Raw genomic sequence first — 24,910 nt, forward strand, 5'->3', positions numbered from 1 at the left:
TGGGTTCAGGGCCATCCTCGATCTCAGGCGCCTTAAAGGATTAGTTCACTTTCAAAACAAATATGTACAGATAATGTACTCACCCCCTTGCCATCCAAGATGTTCAAGTCTTTCTTTCTTCAGTCGTAAAGAAATTATGTTTTTTGAGGAGAACATTTCAGGATTTCTCTCCATATGATGGATATATATGGCGCCCTCAAGTTTGAACTTTCAAAACGTCATTTAAATGTAACTTTAAGGGGCTCTAAACGATCCCAGCCGAGGAAGAAGGGTCTTTTCAAGTGAAAGGATCGGTTATTTTCTAAACAAATTTAAAGATAATTTTTAACCTCAAATACTCGTCTTCTCTCGTCTCTGTGATGTGCAGTGTAATATGGGTCAATACAGTTAGGGTATGTCGAAAAACTCCCTTCTCGTTTTCGTCCTACAACGCTGTATTACCTTTTTTTGTAAAGGGCATTTGATCTTCTTTCTATGTTCACTTTGTAAACACTGGGTCGGTACTTTTGCAGCGATGTATGACGATTTTGAAGTTGGGGAAGAAAACGAGATGGGAGTTTTTCGACATACCCTAACTCTATTGACCCGGATCACACAGACTGCGCATGTACATCGCAGAGACGAGAGAAGACGAGCATTTGAGGTTAAAAAGTATATAAATTGTCAATTTGTTTCGCCAGATAAGACGCTTCTTCCTCGGCTGGGATCGTTTAAAGCCCATTGAAGCTGCATTCAAACTGCATTTTGGAAGTTCAAACTTGGGGGGCACCATAGAAGTCCATTATATGGAGAGAAATCCTGAAATGTTTTTCTCAAAAAACATAATTTCCTTACGACTGAAGAAAGAAAGACATAAACATCTTGGATGACAAGAGGGTGACTACATTATCATGTACATTTTTGTTCTGAAAGTGAACTACTCCTTTAATGAGGCGGCCATTCGGGGAGGCTGACTTTAAAACAGATCCTTGTGCAGGTTTGCCTAGGGGACTGGTTCTTACCAGTGGATCTGAAAGATGCTTACTTTTATATTCCTACTTGAGACCACTCTATGGTTCTCAAGGCCTTCAATTTGAGTCTCATTTAGTTTGCAATAATATTTAAATATGAAAATGTTCACCTGAACAAATGTGTGCTGGGTGTGTAATAAAACATTACACACACGCACTGAAAGATGTTTTATGGTGTTTATTGCTATATAAAGTTTACGTCTACGGGTGCAAGGTTGAAGGTCAAAGCACTAAAGAAACATATAGAGCAGGGCTGTACATTAACTTTATTTCCACTTACATTGCACTGGTGCTACAGGGGTTATCAGTTTTGTAGCACAGACCAAACAGTGGTAGCACAACTTAGGGGTGGGTGATATGGCAAAAATATCATGATTTTTTCAGGAATATCATGTTTCACGATTTTATCACAATTCTTTGTCATGTTGGTTTTACTACCTTGCAAGGTACAGCCAAACTAATTTCCCTTTTGTAAAAAAGCCTTTCAATGTAACAAAAGGTAAAATAAAAAAAAAGAATGGCAGACATTTACTTTGTCATTATTTTATCTTTGTTATTAAAAAAGATTACTACCGGCATAAGTTTGGGGTCAGTAAATTTTTCTTCTTTTTTTTTTTTTGAAAGAAATTAATACTTTTATTCACCAAAGGTGTGTTAGATTGATAAAAAGTTATAGCAATTACTTTCTTGTTAGAAACTATTTATATTTTGAATAAATGCTGTTCTTTTGAGCTTTTTATTCAACAAGTCATTCAGGTTCCTTGGCAACACCATCTCTCAGGACCTGAAGTGGGACATTCACATAGACTCCATTGTGAAAAAGGCGCAGCAGAGACTGTACTTCCTCCGCCAGCTGAGGAAGCTCAACCTGCCACAGGAACTGCTGAAACAGTTTTACTCTGCCATCATTGAATCCATCCTCTGCTCTTCAATTACCATCTGGTTCAGCTTAGCTACCAATTCTGATCTCAGAAGACTACGTCAGATAGTCCGGACTGCTGAACGAATCATTGGTACAACCCTCCCTACCCTTCAAGATCTCTACTTATCCAGAGTACGAAAAAGGGCTGCCAAAATTACTCTGGACCCCTCACATCCAGCACACTCGCTTTTTGAACTGTTACCATCCGGTCGGCGCTACAGAGCACTGAGCACTAGAACGACCAGACACCGAAACAGTTTCTTTCCTCAGGCAATCCATCTCATGAACACTTGATCGTGGAACATACAACACTATACACTCTTTATTCATTTTTCAGTTATTTATTTAATGCACATACTTACTTCCGTTCAAATGTCTTCGCTATTTTTGCACATTGTCTGTCTTGTATCCTTGTATATTGTTCTTTTTATAATATGTATCGTCTTGTCACTGTCATTCTGTAGCACTGTGGAGCTTCTGTCACTAAAACAAATTCCTAGTGTGTGTAAACATACCTGGCAATAAAGCTCATTCTGATTCTGATTCTGATTCTGAACAAAGAACCCTGAAAAAATATCACAATTTCTAAATAAATACTTTGCAGGGCAACTGTTGCAATTTACAATCCAATATAGATCCAATGTAGATCATTCTAATAATAAATCAGTATATTAGAGTGATTTCTGAAGGATCATGTGACACTTAAGACTGAAGTAATGGCTGATGAAAATTCAGCTTTGCATCACATCAATATTACAGTTTATTAAGTCAGATTGTGCAGAGGACTCATCTGTTTCCTCTGAACCAACGGCCATCTAGGTGAGGAGTTCTTTACTGATGATCCGTCTCCGGGGCTCATCTAGTTGATGTGGTCGCTGACATTCAGGGCTGTAGAGGTCGTCTCTAGGTGTGCAGATGTCAGGGCTCATCCGAGGAGCAGGGCTGCAGGTGCAGTGTCAGCGCCCCCTTGCTGTGGAGCTGCAGAAGCCGCACAAACTCCTCCGGCATCGAGTGCATGTGGCGGTTTGGACCAAACTGGTTGTAATAATGGTACGGAAGGGGATTTTCCTGCAGGTCGTTGCCGAACGGCCAGAATCCATACACGTGCACACTCTCACACAGCTCCAGCGCTGTGCTAATTAATGCAAACCCAGTGGAGAGGCGGACCTCCTTTAAGCCACGCCCCTTCCAGAAACGGTCTAGTGTTCGCAGGTACTCAGGGCTGAAGAACACCACCGGCTGCTGAGGTCTGACTGGATGGAGGACTCTGAGAGCTCTGATTGACAGTTCAGTGCAGAAGGTGTAGGCAAAGGCGGGGATAGCGAGGGAGGCGTTCCCGTACACACTGACCCGCTCCACAAACGGATCCGGATTCTCCTCCAGGTTTTTGTATCTACAGACACACAGTTTCTAATAAACACTATTGCACCGAAAGAAATGAACTGTATTACAGCATACATGTGTTTTAAATACGACAAAAAAAAATCAAGTCATGTCAAGTCAGCTTTATCTACAGTATGTGTGTGTGTGTGTGTGTGTGTGTGTGTGTGTGTGTGTGTGTGTGTGTGTGTGTGTGTGTATGTGTGTGTGTGTGTGTGTGTGTGTGTGTGTGGATACTGACTCATGCTTAATCTGACTGGGGTTGATGGTTATCAGATCTGTCTTCAGTCCAACATCACTGTCATTAATGTAAGCCAAATTAAACCTGAAACAGAGAAAAATCCTTGATTCGTTTAATCTACATAACAGATGCCACTTCTATCCTTTAAGGGTAAAATTTGCATGATATTAAATATAAATGGCTTAATATTACAAATGTATATGCTGGGTTCTACTTTTAGCAGGTCATGGGTTTTCTAAGTGTTCATTAGAAAAGAAATGACAATCGATGCCAGACAAAGGAATCGAGAATCAAACACTCTTTAAAAGTGCCATAGAATTGAAAACTGTATATACCTTGGCATAGTTGAATAATAACAGTTGTGTACATGGAAATGACATACTCTGAGTCTCAAACACCATCATTTCCTCCTTCTTATATAAACCTGGTGTTTGAAAAAGACACTGAAAAACAGGTCAATCCTAACATAACAGCGACTATTACGTAGTCTCTGGATTATTAATAGTTACGCCCCCAACATTTGCATAGATAAATCATCAGATGTTCTTTGGGGGCTATTGTGAAAAAAACAAAACAAAGCGAGGACAATAGTGAAAATGTCAGCTCACGGGAATAAATGTTATGTTCCAGCTTGTACAGGAGATCTTAAGTGAAGGGATGATTTGTACTCAGAAAGGCAAGGAAACCAATAAAATAAGGCGAGCCACTAAAGGGACACTTTGCCTGTTACATTGCAGTACATAAGATTTCACTTACCACATAAACAGAGTAAGGAGAGATGACTGTGTGGATGATGGTGAATGATTTGCAGATCCTGAGCATCACTAACAAGCATCTAAACTTGTCAAATGTGGTAAGTACTGCCGCTGTAGTATAACGTTACACAGCATGTGCGATTGCCGATCTCAAAAATGAAACTATCTGTAAGATATCCAATCAGGGCAGAGCTCTTCATTATTATTCATGAACCTTCCAAATAAGGTAATAACAGATCATTTCATTCTAGGGACAAATCCTATGGACTTTAAAACCGTTTCTGGAGAATGTTTGCCCTTTCCTATGCCATATACCTTCTATGTAGATCTCAAAGAACAAGTTAAAATATTGTATCAATGCATTCTATGGCACCTTTAAATACACAACTTAATGGGTGGAAGACATGACACACCTGTAATCAAATTGGAAACAATCAAGGAACAGAAACAGAAAGACTAAATAAGAGCATTGGAAAACACATAGGAAAACTAGATCTAAAGGCACAAGGGAAACGTCGAAAAGGTAAACAAAACACATAGATCCATGATCCTGGCAATGGGGCCACAAATAATTACAAGAAAAGGCAAGTAACACTGAATTAAAATAGAAAGTAAAGTTTCCTAGAGACTGTGACAGGCTGCAGCTGTTTCAGTCTTTTAAAACTGCTGTAAAAAAACCAAGTTCAAAGTCTATATGTGACCCTGGACCACAAAACCAGTCTTAAGTCGCTGGGAAATATTTGTTGCAATAGCCAAAAATACATTGTATGGGTCAAAATTATTGATTTTTCTTTTATGCCAAAAATCATTAGGAAATTAAGTAAAGTTCATGTTCCATGAAGATTTTTTGTAAAATTCCTACTATAAATATATCAAAGTGTAATTTTTGATTAGTAATATGCATTGTTAAGAACCTCATTTGGAGAAGTTTAAAGGTGATTTTCTCAGTTTTTTGATTTTTTTGCACCCTCAGATTCCAGATATTCAAATAGTTGTATCTCGGCCAAATATTGTCAGATCCTAACAAACCATATATCAACAGAAAGCTTATTTATTGAGCTTTCATATGATGTATATATCTCAGTTTTGTAAAATTTAACCTTATGACTGGTTTTGTGGTCCAGGGTCACATATGAGCTTCTACTCTGTAGATGTCTCAGGTCTTTTTTTCTATGGGATTTTCAGCCAGTTTCTGGTCCATATAAATCACTACAGTCCGTGAGGAGCAAGGCATGATGGGATGTGTTTACCGTATGACGAAGTCTGCGCTGTCGATCTCACGTCCACAGCTGCTGTTCTTCAGAATCCCACCGCTGCCGACCACAGCACACCGACCCAGACGACGACCGCTCCAGGGGACATCCTGCACACACACAAACTTATTTTAGTTAGTTGTCAAGGCAAACTTTTTTTTCCAAGTCTTTCATCAAATATTTATATTTTAGAAATGTTTAATGGTGTGACTCATCATAACGGCCACATAGTAACCAGAACACACACACCTCAGGCAGCATGCTGTGAATGTCTGGATTCATTGTGTATGTGCTTTTAATGGTTGTTTCATATGGGATGGTCTGATTGACGGCTGTGTTTCGTTTGGTGAGGAATATCGATCCTGTGGCGTTACAGCAAAACTGCAGCCTCATTCTGTCATTAACACAAACAAAGAGACAGAATTACCTATCAGCACTCATTTCACAAGCATTCAGCTCTCAATAAACATCAGTGATAAAAATTACATTTAACGTGATAAGACTACTCATGAACTATGAGCGGTACAAAGCTCTGAAATGATCCAGTTAATAAGCAGAATTAATCTACTGAATGAATCATTCAGTAATAGTCCAGATGTTTCCCTTCTTTTCTCCAAATGAAATCTTTCAAATGAAACATGTTTTCTTTTTGAACATTATATTAACTCGGAATCATTTTCCTGTCTTTTTGTCTGCAGAACAGGAATAAGCCAAATACTAAATCAGCTAATGCAGTGACATCAGGGTCATATATGAGACACGTGTAATAACCTGTTAACCAACAAATAATGCATGAAGGTGACTAGAGATGGACACACACACCTGTTTAGCTCCTGCTCGGTCGTGTTCGGTTTGTACAGACAGTTTAGGAAATCGTCAAGTTCTTGGGTGAAACGCTTCATGTTTAGTCTATTGAAAAAGAAAAGCATGAGACGTTTGAAACAACTCTGTCAACATTCTCTGGATGGTCCCAGTTTGATTTATCCCAGCATAACAAAACACTGAATATCTTAAAGGGGTCATCGGATGGCCATTTTCCACAAGTTCATATGATTCTTTAGGGTCTTAATGAAAAGTCTCTAATATACTTTGATTAAAAATTCTCAATAGTAGTAAAAAAAAAAAAAAACACCCTTTTACCTTGTCAAAATCAGCTCTGCAAAATTTCAGCTATAGGGATGGGCATATTGATCCTAAAGTATCGATATATGAATACTGATGTGAGTATCGAAAGTATCCAATCAATCCCAGAGAGCATTCACTCCCTTCAGACAGTGCATTCAAACAGGGCTGCGTTTCCCAAAAGTATCATAAGAAAGCATTGATGCTTTTGGGAAACGGCAGCCCAGAACAACGCTTATCAGAGGGCAGAAAATAAAAACATGTTTGAGCTATTTCACAATAAACAAACTGAAATTGTAGCCTACATAATTTGTACAATTACATTTCTTTAAATTAACACTTAAAGTTCATTGATCATGTTTTGTAGTAATGTTAATATAAATTCTACATCCTCAGAATAAAAATGTTGTATTTTATGTGTGCAGCAGCCTGTCACTGGCAGCCCCTTATGAAACTATGCATTTTCAACTATAGGTTTTGTATTTACCACTACAGTAAACATATTTTAACCACTGGTAAAAAATAAAAGTTTATTAGTTGCATATTAAATGTTAAAATGCATTTCAAATATAAAGTTAAGGGTATAATTAGATATTTTTCTCTTATTAATTTAATAAATGTAATAATTTAAAAGTTATATTTAGAAGTATCGGTATCGATATCGATGATACTGGCCTTAAAAGTATCGGTATGGTATCGAAAACAAAATAAGTGGTATCGCCTAGCCCTAATTTCAGCTCATTTTAAGACATGGCCCCTTTAAATGCCACGAGCTCTGCTCCCCAGCCTCTCTCTGGGATTATGTTTACTTAAGCCGCGTTTATCGGCGAATCTTGCCAACAAGCACTTTATTAAGGAAGGCCATTTGCAAAGATGCATAAAAAAAACCTTATACTCACTTCTGGGTGAAGCTGCATCAGGAACAATTTGCACGAAGACAGATGCTTATGTAGATCGAGATTGGCGCTTTCCATTTAAAAACGAAAGTAATGTTAAACCTCTGCGTCTTCAGCGGCTCAGATGTCGGTAGTAAATGACTTCTGCTATGTTCATTATTACATCTAACAACAGAACACCTCAATCAGCCAATTAGAGTCTTCCTCTGCACCTGTCCAGCAAGCACAGGACGTCAACATTACGTCAGATTGACGTTGTATCCCAACCACTCTGACGTCTATCATACGTTGGATTTTGGCTGCCATACCTGATGAATAAATGTCAGTATTTGACATCAATATTGGTTCGACGTTTGATTTTGGACACTTTTCAACACAACCTAAAATCAACCAAATATCAACGTCATTTGACGTCGTTATTGGACGTCAAAATAACGTTGTCCTTAGACGTTGACTAAACATTGAATTTTGGTCACCTTTTCGGACTGTTTCAGCTCGGTGAGGGCGGGGCTAAGGTAAGACGCTCATGTCAATCAAATGTATTTCGTCACAACGACAAGAAGCTAAGAATGATCTGATTTTAAAAAGGGGATATTACTTATACCCTTATAAGGCTTAAGCCTAGTCTAAGACTAAAATGTCTGAGATGTTTTTTTAAACTGAAAGAAACTTGCACTGACTGATCTTAAATTATATCAGTTCCTTTGTTTTGTCTCAAGATGAACAGCAGTAATGTTTTTCCTAAGCACATTTATAAAAATAACTTGTCCTAATTGAACTATGGCCTAATCCTGTCTTAGTCTAAGCCCTGTCTGTGAAACCAGGCCTTAAATATTGAAAAAATACCACTGGGTGTATGTTTATCATTGTAGGGTGGTTGTGTTCACAAACTACCAACACACATTAATGTTCAAGCAACTTGGAAAAGTTAGTTTTGCACCCGATGACCCCTTTAAGTGGCAGATCAACAGTCTTGCTGCAGTTCGGTAATTAAGTAAAAGGACACAAGATAATTTAATAATTATGACCATGTGGTGAACCTATTAACCTATCTGGGGCCAGCTCCAGGCATAAATGACTGTCTTGCCAATCTAAACTGAACTGTATTTTGAGACGTTTAAGATAGAGCTGCATGGAGACTGCCCCGACAATCATAAAATAAAACGAAAATCGCAGCATTTTTCTTTTATTAGCTGAATGCAAGGGCTGCTGAATTTACGTGGAGGCTTCAGTCTGTTGCAGAAAAGCAGAGGCTGAAAACGAGCGAAAACGGGCAGAAATATTTGCATTATCACGGGAAGTTTGCAAGTTAGGGGGCATTTAATATATGAATATGTATCATAGCCTACCACTGAAATTAACTGAGCAGGTGAATTAATGTTCTGGAAAAAACACACTCATTCAATAACATGCATTCATTGCATGAACGGGGCAAGAACATAATATGAATATAATCAATGTAAGCATGTATAGCAAAACCGCAAAACAAATGACCCCCAATTTAACATGGGGTTAATCAATGTAAATAATGATTTTATCAAATAATTATTCTGCCATAATTATTTTAAAGCGCCATTTTACATAAACAGTGTTTAAAGAATAATGTTAAAGTGAACAAATTATTGGTTATTCTAAGCTATTGCCGTGCATTAAAGGATTTTAAATGCACTTGGTGTCTGGCGGTTATTAGCCTCAACATTTAAAAGTTTTTAACTGCACGGCAAACCGTTGATTATAACCTTTTGAATGCCTAAATCTGCATTCATGAGTTTGCACACAAGTTAAGAAATGAGCTAATGTTGTTAGCACTGTTCTAATGATTAACAACTTAAAAACTACATAATATTTCTCACAAGCGAGGAAACAACGGCACTGTTCCTGAAGAGAATTAACTTTTATTCTCTCTGTCTGCCTGTCTGTCTAAATTATTAACCGTATTTAGTCTGTTATAACGGCTCAAGCATTGTAACTAGGTCTAAAATGACATGTTGGAATTAGCAACGGAGACGCTGGATGAGCTGTGAGAAATTTATTATACTCACAATAGAGTTTTCAGGACAAAAACCGGACAAATGCCTTGAGGCTATATCATCCGATCGATGTCTTGAGGCGTGGTGCCCATAGTAGCCTTTAAGCGGAGAACTGACTTCGTCCTTTGAATTCTTACAAAAATAATGCAAAGCCAAGGTGTAACGGCCACTCCACGAACACCACCTCATGTGTGCATTATTTTCTGAGAATTAAATGGCCCGCCGTCAGTTATTCCTAACTTAATGTGTAATCTTAATTATGAGGACACTGGTTTGTAACGCAAATAGTTTTACTGTTTACTGCTGCACATTGTTCTTCTTGTTTTTTTCCCTATGGCGGATAATAAACCTTAAGTCTTAAATAAAACTCATAGACGCACACCTTGAGAAAAAAGGTGGATACACACACATGGTGTGTACACATAGCATCCTTACAAGTACAATTTTGGCTGTATAATTTGTGTCCTCTTCAAATATTTCTCTTGAGAAATGTTATGTTTATTGCTCTCCTTCACTTCGCTGTACTGAAAAGAGCATGAAAAGAGCTGGTTTCACCTTCTAGCGGTTGGGATGCCGGAGAACTTGCGTCTGAGTTTAGCGCAACGCAGCCGCTGAAGCGCTTCTGTCATCGCCTCTCTGAAAGAGAAAAAAACAAGAGAGAAATCAGTTTCTTCTGCATTAGATGAAAGCCTTTATCACACACATCTTATTATAACAGTATCTCGCTTGCAACATGAAGTTCTACGGTGCCCGCCAGGGGACACCTTCGGTTCACTTATGTTTGTCGTGGCCACGACATATAAACTCGTGGGAACATGATATTATGTTGTGGCCACGAGATATTTATTCGTGGGAACGTCATATTAACTCGTGGGAACGTGATATTATGTCGTGGCCACGACAAACATAAGTGAACCGAAGGTGTCCCCTGGCGGGCACCGTAAAGTTCATCTCCAGCCCTTCGTAAGATAAACAAGAGGAATGTGATGCACAGCAGTCTAAGAAAGTATTAGGACACCTAAAGTCACACTTTTAAAATGTCTGAATGGCAGACTGACTGTAAAAAAGAATGTATGATGCTAAAATGCAAAAAGTGCATTAGGGTGCGGTGTTAAAAATAGGTTTTACATTTTGTAACAAAAAAGTGATCAAAACTTATTTTATTAATTAGTCATTTACGATTAAAAATACGATACAGGTAAGCATTTGTTAGGGAAAACCGCTTGATATAAATTTGTATTTAAAATAAAGCGACCGCTTAAATATTACAGTCAAACAGTGTTGGATGCTACCTTTTAAACATAATTTAAGTTACTAAATGGCGACTTCAGATTGGAAAAGGAAAAGAAATCAGACGAAATCGAAGTCTAGGACAACAGCAGTTCTCAATTTTCGCAGCTCATTAATACTCTGCGAATCGAAGGGCTCAAGAATACGATCAACTTTTCATGTGCTGAGACAAGAAACTCCCCAGTCTCATTGAAGGGAAAGGAGCTGAGAGGGATAATTATCCAGTTTACATCAAGGTTGATTCGTGGTTCTCTGTGGAAAGCGGCGAAAAAACTGAGTACGTGAAAAGTCAGGGTCTGCGATTTGCAGAAGATCTCTCGAAGATAGATAGAGCACAATGTCTTTGAATCTATTCTTCAGAAGACCAAGGCAAAGTTCAATCATTGGCTTTTAAGGTATATTTATCCCTGAAAGGTAGAGTTTTGTTGTGAAAAGCAGAGTGACTGTCTAGATTAGTGGCTAACCTCACTCAGTGTTTCTAAAGCCAAATTCTTTATGGAATTTTATATCTCATTTTATTATTTCCAAATTAGGTGGTCTTAGATTTCTCTTGATTTCAATTACAAAATTGATAAAATTCCTTTAAGTTGATCCTGCTTTCATAAACAGATGTTATGGAAGGCCATATGGACCTTACCAAACAAATAACTGTTGGTAAATAAAGTGAAGGAAGTAACTTTTTTTTTGTTAAATTTAAAAATGATATTGATTTGAACTGCTCCTTTTGTAATATGATGACTGAAACTTTGTTTCATTTATTTTGGCATTGCTCTCATGTTAAAATATTTTGGAAATATTTGATTTTATTTATAATTGTGTTTAGAACATGTTTTATTTGTTTTTTTACTAAAATCCCCTCAAATAAAATTAAAATAGTATTATGAGAAGTACAAAGTGACAAAGTGAAGTAGACCAAAAGATCCTCAAAAGCTTCACATCATGTTGAGATCCAAAGAAAGAAAGTCTGGAAAAGATTGTAAAGCCATTTCTTAAGCTTTGGGACTCCAGCGAACCACAGTGAGAGCCGTTATCCACAAATCGCGAAAACATGGAAACAGTGGTGAACCTTCCCAGGAGAGGCCGACCGACCAAAATTACCCCAAGAGCACAGCGACAACTCATCCAAGAGCTCACAAAAGACCCCGCAACAACATCTAAAGAACTGCAGACCTCTCTTGCCTCAGTTAAGGTCAGTGTTCATGACGCCACCATAAGAAAGAGACTGGGCAAAAATGGCCTTCATGGCAGAGTTCAGAGACGAGAACCGCTGCTGAGCAAAAAGAACATAAAGGCTCGTCTCAGTTGTGCCAAAACACATCTTGATGATCCCCAAGACTTTTGGGAAAATACTCTGTGGACTAACGAGACAAAAGTTTAACTTTGTCCCATTACATCTGGCATAAAAATTAACACAGCATTTCGGAAAAGAACATCATGCCAACAGCAAAATATGGTGGTGATAATGTGATGGTCTGGGACTGTTTTGCTGCTTCTCGACCTGGAAGACTTGCTGTGATCAATGGAACCATGAATTCTGCTGTCTACCAAAAAATCCTGAAGGACAATGTCCGGCCATCTATTGGTGACCTCAAACTGTAGCGAACTTGGGTTCTACAGCAGGACAATGATCCAAAACACACCATGAAACACAAAATGAAAACCCTCCAATGTGGCTAAATTTCCACAATTCTGCCAAGATGAGTGGGCCACAATTCCTGCACAGCGCTGTAACAGATTCAATGGAAATGATCGCAATCGCTTGATTGCAGTTGTTGCTGCTAAGGGTGGCCCAACCAGTTATTAAGTTTAGTGGGCAAACACTTTTTCACACAGGGCCATGTGGGTTTGGATTTTGTTTTCAATTCACAATATAAAAAACTTCATTCAAAAACTGCATGTTGTGTTTACTTGTGTTATCTTTAATTAATATTTATATTTGTTTGATGATCTGAAACATTAAAGTGTGACAAACATGCAAAAAAAATAATAATAACAAAAATTAGGAAGGGGACCAACATTTTTTTACACCACTGTATATAGGGTGATATTAGGTAAACTGGACCATCAGGTAAAATAGGCCATTTAAGGTTTGAGTGTCATATTTCCTTAAAAGTTAACAGTCAATGACTACAAAGAATTTCAAACTGTTGCCATAAAAGTTCTTGACATCTAGCAAATGATTTTATTGGACTGAGTTTGCTAAGGGTGTAGAGGTCTCATTTTGAGACCGCGCCAGAAAAAAGCAAGGTGAGTGGCCTGATATATCCAATATTCCTTCTCAATAGTAAGGATGATAAATCAATAAAAACAAATGCACATTTAGAAATAATGATTCATAACGTCTTGATGGCCTCTGTGAGATAAAATGATTTTGCTAAATAATCTATATTTTTATTTAAAAGCAATTTTAGTTACGGGCCCAATTTACCTGAATGTGTTCAAATAAAATGAGCCAATAATTTCAGTTAAAATGGGCCACCTTCTAAGGAGAGTTCAGGCAGAAATTCTAGTGGTTCCTCTTACTAAATTTATTTATGTTATTAATATATTCTATTATTGCATTTGTGACATAGCTTTTTCACATTTTACCTTCTGAATGTGTTTATGTGTGCTCGACTATGTGCATGTTAGTGAGGTATGTGTATGTGTACACACAAACATAGTTGTGCACACATGGGCTCACTCTCACTGAAAAGACAATGGGTGAAAGAGACATTTTGATATAGAAGTGATAGGCATTGAAGTAAAGTAGCCTAATGTTAATGTATTTATTACAGACAGCATGAAAAACACAAAGGATCAGAAAGGAAAGAAGAGGACTATGTGCATGTTAGTGAGGTATGTGTATGTGTACACACAAACATAGTTGTGCACACATGGGCTCACTCTCACTGAAAAGACAATGGGTGAAAGAGACATTTTGATATAGAAGTGATAGGCATTGAAGTAAAGTAGCCTAATGTTAATGTATTTATTACAGACAGCATGAAAAACACAAAGGATCAGAAAGGAAAGAAGAGGGCCAGAAAAGAGCATTAAGGAGATAGAAAGAATGTCTGCCAGGGATGGGGCAAAAAAATACAATCGGTGGGTAGGGAAGAGGATGAGAGGAGCATTGGCCGAATATAAGGAGACAGATGAGAGAGGCCTAAACGCAAATGTACGTTTTTTCTATACAGCGTGAAATTGATTTTTTTAATGTAATTCAAATTGATGTTCTAATGTACTTTAAATGCAATATTACACTGCTACATTATTAAATTAAATATAATTTAATGTGTTTTATCAGAAATGTTTCAATTTTAATTTGCATTTTGACGCACATTTTCGATCAGGCGGCCCATTTTACCTGAACAAAAGTATTAAAAACAGTCCTTATTAATCATAAGAACAGAGTTAAATGTCATAGATGGGTTTTTTGTTAGTGTACCAAGCGATTAACCAAAATGTGGCCCAATTTATCTGATATCAACCCTGATTAAAAAATATATATAAAATTGTTGCCATGACTTTGATCTTTTTTTCCTGTAACACGTCTGTACCCAAATGAAAAAATAACGAGCATGTCTACAGCTGCTAAATGAATAAATGTACAGCTACTACAAAGAAACCGAGAAAGAGTCCATTTACCTCCTCAGCAGCAACCATGTCGCATTCTCGTACCTTGATCTTTAACGTTATCTATTCATGGATAACTATTGCTAATGAAAAAAAAAAAAAAAAAAAAAAAACGAATAAACGGACTTGTAACCGCGTTGTAACATAAAAATTAAAGGTCTTTCTATTTTTCTCTTTGTAGCTCATTATAACTAATGATAATAATATAGATTTACAATAAAATAGACCTACAATAATAGACCTACAATAGACCTACAATAATATAGACCTACAATAAAATAGTACCATATTCACTTATATGAAACTGAAGTTTTAATAACAAAATGACAAAAATGGATTTCCCCTTTTTAAACGATCGCAGTTTGTGGTTTATTATTACTAAAGCAGTACAACAGAACATTTCCATTTATTAAACATGGCTTCTACTTGCGGTGTTATTTAAACCGTTTTTAATGTAAACACAACAACGATAAAGACCAACTTAGTTATTTTAAACGAAGAAATCAAACGTTTATTAGTAGTTCTCTTGCGCTTTTTTGTTGAATTTTAATAATTAACATGGAGACCTTCAGCTGTTCCTCTGCTAGAACATCTGTGTGAATTCAAGTCAAGTAAAAGTGCTTTTCACAATTCTCTTGGTTTCAAAGCAGCTTTATAGAAAGTCAAAGCAGTTTTGCAATCGCATTCTATGTACACATTTATCAGATCTTGCTTTTCCTGGGAAACAAACCCAGTGACTTTGACATGACCTACAGTTTGAGCGACAGAAATTACATTCTAAAATATTATTAGGACAGTTTTTAACTAGTTGTTTGAAACCAACTTAATAAATGTTTGCATTTGTTAACTTATGTTATTATTAGTTGTGCATTTGTAATTATTAGCTGTTTTATCATACATTGGAACAATGAAATACATAATTAGAGAGTTGTTTCATCATATCAGGCATTTCCCCGCAATGTAAAAAACTTAAAACATGAGATAAAAATCACATTGTGCGTTTCTCATCAGCACACAGTTGTTCACAATGACAAGCGAAGAATAATTGGAGTTGTACAAATTTAAATATACTCCATTCTGTTAAATCCTATATTTTAGGCTTTATCATTTCTTTAAAGATATAAGCAATTACAAACAAAGAAGAGTTTTGATGTGATCAGAGATGAAGCTCAAATATTGTAGTTCATGCGCTCACCTGGATGAGTGTGTTTCAGGTGTGTAATAAAACATCACACACACACTGTAAACCACGATCAGGGCCATCAGCAGTCCGAAGATCCAGCGCAGAAACGCCATTACTATCAGATACTATGCTGGAGCAAGTGTGTGAGATGGAAAAGATAAAAATCACACACACACACACACACACACACCTGTCCTTAACTCTGTCTCTCCTAACTAACCTCATCACTGCTCATAAAAGTCATGAAGTGACTGACAGTCTGGTGTGACGTCATTGAAGATCAAATAGCCTGAAACTCAAAGGTTGTGCCTGAATTCCACACTTGTTTCTAGTGGGGTATGCAGGCTTTCTGCAATCATCTCATCTAAAACGACGCCCCGTTCTTACAATCCCATTGCCTCAACGTTTGAGAACCAAGTCCCGCCCATTTATTCTATCTTTGATAATCAATCGGACATACTTCATTATATGGAAGAAAAGATTTGCTTAATTTTATAAAAGAGAAGCAAAAGAGGTCAGTAAAAGTCGGAAAAGTGTTCAAACTGAACACAACAAATAATGTTTCACACCAATCATGCTGTCCTTAAATATCCCATATCTATGAAACCGAACCATATAGAGACTTTAATTAACATATCAACTGAAACGTTAATATTTGAAATCTTAAATCAAACTTTAATTAAAGGCGTGCAAACTTTCGAAAACGAATATTTATGGCACTAAGATCTATGCAATTATTTTTAAGAGAGAGGAAAAACAAGATTCCTAATCTAATTCCAACATAAATTGTTGACATTTTCCTCTTTAAAAGAAGCCGAATGTAAACAGACCCACGTCTGGTTTTTGACCTCTGCAAAGGTGCATAATTTAATAATTTACTCCCGGGGCCATATTTAGATCTCAGTATCTCTGGAACTGAAACATATCGCGCAGCCCCGCCCACTTTTTTAAAATAGCCAATAGCGTTCCATTTATATCTGCTCGGGCCAAAGCCGTTTTGCTGGAAAAGTCACATTTGACAGTTTATAACAGCCACAATCTAATAGATTAGGGGAGAGTGGGGACGGTTGCAACAAGGCTTATTTTTTCAAGCAGGTATAAGATACAGAGGTGATATTCCCTTACCACAATATTGATTTAAAAGCTTGCCATACCATTACATAATTTTAATTTTTACAATGATAATAATAATGAACCCCTTTAATATTTAGGCATCTCTCCTTTTTTTAAGTGAATAGGTAAAAATTAGGAAAGTTTTTCATTTACTATTCTTTGTTTTTATACAGCCAATTTACCTTTTTAAAAATCCTGACTGTGCACAAATAATAATAATTAAAAAAAGCTAAATGATATTTAAGAATGATTTAATTAGCCTACATTTTATTGAATGTTGAACATTTCACTTTGTCTATTTAAGTGTAAACTACGCTTTGTAAAAAAAAAAAAATTAAATGTGGCTTTATTGTATTAAAATTTAGGCTGACTAAGACAATAGAAAGTCTATTTACTTTATAATCAGTGTTTTTGTCTGAGAGACAGTTGCTCATCAGGATGATAACAAACCGCAAAATTCATCACATCTTGAGCCTGTAACACACACAAACACACATTTATACTGCTATAAGGATTTAGTTTAGTTAGAATTTAATTACATCAAAAACAATCCCGAATATTAGATTGAGACCCTAATCGGATGAGACCAGCATGTTTCAATGCTCAATGTTAATCGGGCTCCAGATTTTTATTGTCGGACTTCTCACTTCTGTCTGTCCGTCTATTTGTCTTCCTGTTTTTTTTGTTTTTGTTTCTGTGGGTTTGAAAGTCTATCAGTTTCATTTGACACTTTTCCTGAGGATTAAAATAAGATAGAGCTAGGGTCAAGAGAAATCAGGTTGACTGCGTTTCCCCAAAGCATCAGCAAATGACACAATGCAAGAGTATACTATCAATAAGAAAACTGCAGGATTCTCACAATACAGCCTGAAAAACACAGACACCTGCATCAACTAACAATAACTCAAGTAGTGACCAGCTAAAAGGGAATGTTCTCCAAATGAGCTGGCAAGGTTCTCTCAAAGTTATGAACAAACATCTTTCCTTTAATGTTAATAGAACGGTCATTCAAAGTTATCTGGTCTATAATAACATTCACAAGCGCTGGCATAAAAAATTTACTTTTATATTGATTATGGATCGTTTTTTTGAAATATTTTATTTGGATGTTTATCTAAGACGGTTTAGATAACATTAAAAAGCAACATTGCCATAATATTTGCAAAATAACACCAGAGGGTGAAGCACACCAGCGTGAAAGCATGAAATGATCATCAGACCAACTGGAACAATAAGAAATTAAAGACATTTTAAGAAGATTTTAGTCAAATGGTTGAAAAAATAAATGATAAATACAGTCTTTAGTACAGTCTTTGACCAATAGGTGTCGCTGTTACCATATCGATGTGAGGTGAAGATGACATGTTTTGTGTCAGTGTGTCAAAGCTTTGCAGAGATACAGACGCAATTTGGCATCATGCTATCATATATGTTAGTGCAATAAAAATACATCAAAATCCATTACTTTTGGCCTACTTGGTTTGAAGATGATTTGACTTGAATTTGGACAAATTCAGATCATTGATCTAGAAAGAGTTTGAAAAAGTAGGCATAAATAATCAAAAGCTAATCATTTTTAAAATTTTAAAACTAAATGTATTACTTTTTTGTAAACCTGGCAACTTAATTAAACCATGATAACCACAAATTGACCATGTTTTTTTTTTACTGGTTTACAGCATTTGACCAATAGGTGTTGCTGTTACCATATTGATGTGAGGTGATGATGACACGTTAAGTTTGGTGTCAGTATGTCAAAGCTTTGCAGAGATACAGTAAAAATTGTTTGTAGTGCAATAAACAAAAATCAAAATCAATTACTTATTGGCTAATATGGTTTGAAGATGATTTGACTTGAATTTGGTCAAACTGACCATGTTATTTTGTACTGTTTACAGCTTTTGACCAATAGGTGTCGCTGTTACTATAGATGTGGTGTAGTCAATGTGAGGCGATGATGACACACATTAAGTTTGGTGTCAGTATGTCAAAGCTTTGCAGAGATACAGACATATTTGTTTGTAGTTCAAAAATAAAATAAAATAAATTAATTTACATTAATTATTGGCCAACATGGTTTGAAGATGATTTGACTTGAATTTGGTCAAATTCAGACCATTGGTCTAGAAATACTTTGAAAAACTAGGTTCTCGTACGAGAGGTCTCTCGTACTGCGTAAGTATCTTACGCTAGGGGAAAATCCTTTTCTGCGAGATATTGAAGCCAAAAATTATCCTTAATTTTGAAATAATGTAAAGCGCGTTGCAGCAGCATACAGACATAGGCGAAACAGCTTGCCTGCAACCGGCAACTGCAGCAGCCTATAGAGCGAGGCCTGGCGCGACACCAGATCCAATGGGAGCATTTCGCGCCCACTGCGTCGCTTCCCGCCAAAAAGGGCGTGGTCTAGGCCTATACATACCGCTCGCAGGCAGCTATTATCTGATTTTTCATCCTTCAAGCGAAGTACACGCATCGCTGGAGCCGGAGAAGAAGCCGGCGTCGACTGCAAGCATCTCAGAGGGACGAGCCACTGAAGCTGCTGGCCACGCTGCCTTCCGTGCCTTCCTGTTGCGCTTTCCGGCGCCTATATCCTTTATAATCTACAGTGTGTGTCGCCGCTGCGATGAATGAAATCTGATGAAATCTGCCGCTGCACATAAAATCGACTCAGATCGATTGCGCTTCACACGTGGTAAATGTGCCCGCTTCACAGTGCCCACAGACACCACATTATGCATGTCACACGGTTTCTGTAAAAACGAAACCAGTGTGCATTCCCTCTAGTTCAAGTTCAAGTTCAACTTTATTGTCAATCAAACCATGCAACAGTACATTACACAGCAGACTGAAATTGCGTTTCTCCCATACTCCAGTGTGCAATTTTGAAACAAGATATGACACACATTAAAAATAAACTAAACATTTAACTAAACATAGTGCAAATAGATATTTAACAGACAGACAATGAAAGACATTGAACTTGCAGTTACCAGACTATCCTACTGTTCCAGAATATGGTCAGGTTGAGGTATTTTACTGTAGTGCAATACAAGGTGCAATATGGCAAAAGTGCAAAGTGCAGAGTGGCAGCATGGAGATAAATGAGTTTTGTAAACTAGATACGTTCTAGTGCAAGAGATATTGACATATGTGCGTAAGAATATTTGCAAACATTGAGTTTGCCTTTTTCACAGTTCCACAGGTATTTGTGTGTGTGGGCTGTGGGGTGTGAATTTATAATCCAGTTATCATGCGTGAGCTGAGCAGTCTGATGACTTGAGGAAAAAAGCTATTGCAGAATCTGGTAGTCTATCAACGCATACTGCTGTAGCGTTTGCCAGAAGGTAGGAGAGTAAACAGTATGTGTAAGGGATGGGTGGGGTCTTTAATGATGTTAGTGGCTCTTTTGTGGCAGCGGGATGGATATATGTCCTGGATGGATGGTAGGGCTGTTCTGGTGATCTTCTCAGCTGGCATCACCACCCTCTGTAGAGCTTTCCGGTCAGCGACAGAGCAGCTACCATACCAGACTGAGAGACTGCTGGTGAGAATGCTCTCAATGGCACCTCCATAGAAGGTGGTGAGTGCCCGTGTGGGGAGGTTGGCTCTTCTCATCCTGCGTAGGAAGTGGAGGCGTTGGTGAGCTTTCTTGACCAGGGTGGTGGTGTTGGTAGACCAAGACAGGTCATCAGTGATATGCACCCCCAGGAACTTGGTGCTTTTCACTGATTCTACTACGCTGCCATTGATGGTGAGGGAGAACCCTAACTCTATGCAGGAACGTTGTTTGGAGTGTGTTAAATGTGCCCGCTGCCCTATGCCTCAAATGTCACGAGCACGTTTTGCACGAAACCAACGCGCATTCGCTCCATGCAAGCGAACGATGTTTGGAGTGTGTTAAATGTGACTGTTCCAGTGTTTTCTGCAGCAAACAAGCCGGTTCTGTCGCCCGCTTGCCTGCACACAAAGGTTGTTTTCACGGCTACCCAGATAAACCCCCAATAGAGTGTATTTTCTGGAGTCCCGGCCATGGCCGATGGTGTTTCATGTGTAGTAAGAATGCCCACTACCTAGTGCTCATCTCTACACACAAGCACAGCCTGTCACACATAAAATCGACTCAGATCGATTGCGCTTCACATGTGGTAAACGTGCCCACTTCACAGTGCCCACAGACATCACATTATGCACGTCACAAGGTTTCTGTAAAAACGAAACCAAAGTGCATTCCCTCTATGCAGGCGAACGTTGTTTGCAGTGTGTTAAATGTGCCTGTTGCCACACAACCACATCCACACACAAATATAATAGTTCCCGCTATCAGCGTGCCCCACGCCCCAAATGTCACGAGCACGTCTCTGGTGCCACAGCACCCCGAAACCACTCCGTTACTGAAAGAACGGAGCGCACTTCGTATTCAACCTCTAGCTATTCATGCAAACGCATGGGAAAAGCTTCCAGGGGTTTCAAAAAGGGGTGCTGGACATTATAAAAGGAGGCTATTCGCTACAGTTTCACCGACGCCCGCGCCGCTATATAACGCGCGTCGAGACCACTATGCAGACAGAAGCAGCACACCTGCTTCGAGCCGAAGTGGTGAAACTATTGAGCAAAGGGGTCATAGAGCCCCTTTCTCAAGCTCAGAGCGAAGGAGGGCTGTACAGCAGATATTTCCTGGTACCGAAAAAAGACGGGGGTCTCTCCCATACTAGATGTAAGGCAACTGAACAATGCGCTGGTGAAGCGTCGGTTCAGGATGCTCACGACCAGAAAAAATCCTCGTGCAAGTTCGCCAAGTGGATCTGAAAGACGTGTATTTTCAAATACAGATAGCGTCACGTCACAGGCGGTTTTTGAGATTCGCCTTCGAGGGCCAGGCATATCAGTACACAGTCCTGCCATTCGGTTTGTCCCAGGCACCCCGTACATTTACGAAGTGCATGGACGCAGCGCTCGTTCCTCTCAGACTGAAAGGCGTGCGCATACTGAACTATTTGGACGATTGGCTGATTCTAGCGCAATCTCGCTCAGTGCTCGTGGAGCACACGACCATGTTACTTGATCACCTCGAGAATTTGGGTCTCAGGGTCAATTGGGCGAAGAGCTCTCTGTCTCCCAGTCAGAAGACTTCCTTCCTGGGCACAGAATTGGACTCGCTGTCAATGATAGCGTGGCTATCACCACAGCGCGCAGCAGACATTCCTGTGCTCGCTGAAAGCAGCGCATGTGCCGGGGCTTCTAAACATAGGGCCAGACGGACTGTCCAGGAACAACGTTCCAGCAGGCGAATGGTCTCTACACCCACAGACAGTACAACTACTGTGGAAAAAATTCGGCAGAGCGTAAGTAGACCCGTCTCTGAACAACGCTCACTGTCTGGAATTTTTCTCCAAAAGCAGAGACGCGCTGGCCCACGAACGGCCCCGCCGTCATATCTATGCGTTTCCCCCCGTCTCTCTCCTTCCTCAGGTGATAGAGAGGGTCAGGGAAAAAGGACGTTCAATACTGCTGGTAGCGCCGTTTTGGGAAAACCAGCCCTGGTTCCCAGCGCTGATGCAGCTGACGAGCACTGCCCCGTGGCCGATACCAGTGAGGAGAGACCTTCTCTCTCAGGCCAGCGGCTCGATTTGGCATCCTCACCCAGAGCTGTGGTCCCTTCATGTCTGGGCCACCAGCGAATATATGATGAACTCCCTAAAGGAGTATTAAACACGATCACGCAGGCTATAGCCCCTTCTACGAGATGGCTCTATTCCTCAAAATAGTCAGTGTTTTTGGGTTGGTGCGCAGCCCGCGGCTCGTCACCCACTAACTGTGGTGTGATGGAGGTGCTTTCCTTTCTACAAGAGCTGCTGGACAAGGGCAGAACCCCGTCCACGCTCAAAGTCTATGTGGCAGCCATAACAGCGTTTTCGAGCACAACGCTAGGTCAGTCAATAGGAAGGAACGATTTAGTTATTCGCTTCCTGAGGGGAGCTAGAAGACTAAATCCCCCCAGACCTCCCTCAGTCCCCCTATGGGACCTTTCTGTGGTACTAGAGGCCATGAAAGGTGGACCATTCGAGCCTCTGCAGACAATTGATTTGAAATACCCGTCTCTTAAGACTGTGTTTCTGCTGGCTCTCGCTTCAGTGAAGCGCATAGGGGACTTGCACGCGCTCTCCGTGAGCGCGACGTGCATGGAGTTTGGACCTAATGACTCTAAAGTCATACTCAAACCCAAACATGGTTACTTTCCAAAATCCCTCAACACACCGTTTAGGGCACAGGTCATCGCGCTGTCAGCCCTACCGGTCAATGATGAGGAAACGGACGCGAGCCTCCTATGCCCAGTCAGGGCATTACGAGCTTACGTGTCTCGCTCGTCTGCTTTTAGGCAGACAGAACAGCTTTTTGTTTCGTTTTACGGGCGTCCCAAGGGACTGGCCGCGTCGAAACAGAGCTTATCCAGATGGATAGTTGATGCTATTGTGCTGGCATATGCTTCCAAGGGCATGCAGTGCCCGCTAGGTGTCAGAGCACATTCCACGAGGGGCGTGGCCTCGTCGTGGGCTTCGTCGAGTGGGATTGCCTTGCAAGATATTTGTACGGCGGCGGGCTGGGCCTCTCCGTCTACATTTATAAGGTTTTACAACCTGGAGGTTCCCGCCTTACAGGCCAGACTGCTGTCAGTCTAGATGTTCAGTGTTGTCTGACCTGATGTTATCAGCTCGGAATGCTGCGTCTACTGAGCACAGCTCTAGGGTCGACAGTGAAAGTAGTAGCACAAGATGTGCCTGGGCAAACTGTGTGAAGACCCTTATTTTTACGTCAGCTCAGGCCGTAACCCCGCCCTGTATGTACGTTAACTTAGCGTCTGAGTGACGCTGCACTATGTGGAAGAGTGCGGCGTTGCCCCTCCCTCTTCCCCGGACTCCCTGTGAGTTCTATAGGTGATTATGAACTGTATGAACCCCGGGCTTTCGCCCTTGGGTCTTTGGTGTCAGATCTCAGCATGCATGGCGTTTTACACTGGGTCCCCTAGCGTAAGATACTTACGCAGTACGAGAGACCTCTCGTAAGAGAACGTACTCGGTTACTAACGTAACCTCGGTTCTCTCTAGAGAGGGAACGAGTACTGCGTATCTTGCCGTGCATGCGCACGCTCTGGTTGCTTCGATGATGAAAAACCAGATAATAGCTGCCTATGAGCGGTTTTTATAGGCCTAGACCACGCCCTTTTAGGCGGGAAGCGACGCAAAGGGCGCGAAATGCCCCCATTGGATCTGGCGTTTTGTCAGGCCTCGCTCTAACAGGCTGCTGCAGTTGCCGCAGAGCAGCCAATAGGCGCGCAAGCTGTTTCGCCTATGTCTGTATGCTGCTGCAACGCGCTTTACATTATTTCAAAATTAAGGATAATTTTTGCCTTCAATATCTCGCAGAAAAGGATTTTCCCCTAGCGTAAGATACTTACGCAGTACTCGTTCCCTCTCTAGAGAGAACCAAGGTTACGTCAGTAACCGAGTACGTTTTATGTATTTTCTGAGAGGGGGTGAGATTTTTGTAGGGAAAGTCGGGGGAGAGACGCACACTTCGATTAGACTGGATAAACACATGCAGCATCTTAATTGTTATGAAAATGGTATTCCTAATATATGTTTTGAATATTTTGATTATGTCCAATGCTTCTCTTTCTTTTTGGAATTATTAGACACATTTCACTATGTCTTTTCATATGCCCAGTCTTGATAAAGCCTCGTTCAGACTGTCAGCCCAAATCCGATTTGTATGTATAGTGGGGCAAAAAAGTATTTAGTCAGCCACCAATTGTGCAAGTTCTCCCACTTAAAAAGATGAGAGAGGCCTGTAATTTTCATCATAGGTATACCTCAACTATGAGAGACAAAATGAGTAAAAAAATTATGGTGTAAAATAAGTATTTGGTCATCTACAAACAAGCAAGATTTCTGGCTCTCACAGACCTGTAACTTCTTCCGTAAGAGGCTCCTCTGTCCTCCACTCGTTACCTGCATTAATGGCACCTGTTTGAACTTGTTATCAGTATAAAAAGACACCTGTCCACAACCTCAAACTGTCACACACCAAACTCCACTA

At 39.6% G+C, this 24,910-nt stretch overlaps 1 protein-coding gene across 1 annotated transcript; it reads right to left on the reverse strand.

The window, feature by feature from the left end:
• Nucleotides 1-2,850: 2,850 nt before the first annotated feature.
• LOC141290692 (alpha-2,8-sialyltransferase 8E-like) lies at nucleotides 2,851-15,813 on the reverse strand. The gene is made up of 7 exons (XM_073822789.1): nucleotides 15,713-15,813; nucleotides 10,165-10,245; nucleotides 6,384-6,470; nucleotides 5,811-5,955; nucleotides 5,559-5,671; nucleotides 3,554-3,637; nucleotides 2,851-3,325 (listed from the first exon to the last, which is right to left on the reverse strand). The coding sequence occupies exons 1-7, from the start codon at nucleotides 15,811-15,813 to the stop codon at nucleotides 2,851-2,853; spliced, it is 1,086 nt and encodes a 361-aa protein (XP_073678890.1).
• Nucleotides 15,814-24,910: the final 9,097 nt, after the last annotated feature.

The sequence above is a fragment of the Garra rufa genome, chromosome 18, assembly GCF_049309525.1.
Source record: "Garra rufa chromosome 18, GarRuf1.0, whole genome shotgun sequence".
NCBI classification, from domain to species: domain Eukaryota; kingdom Metazoa; phylum Chordata; class Actinopteri; order Cypriniformes; family Cyprinidae; genus Garra; species Garra rufa.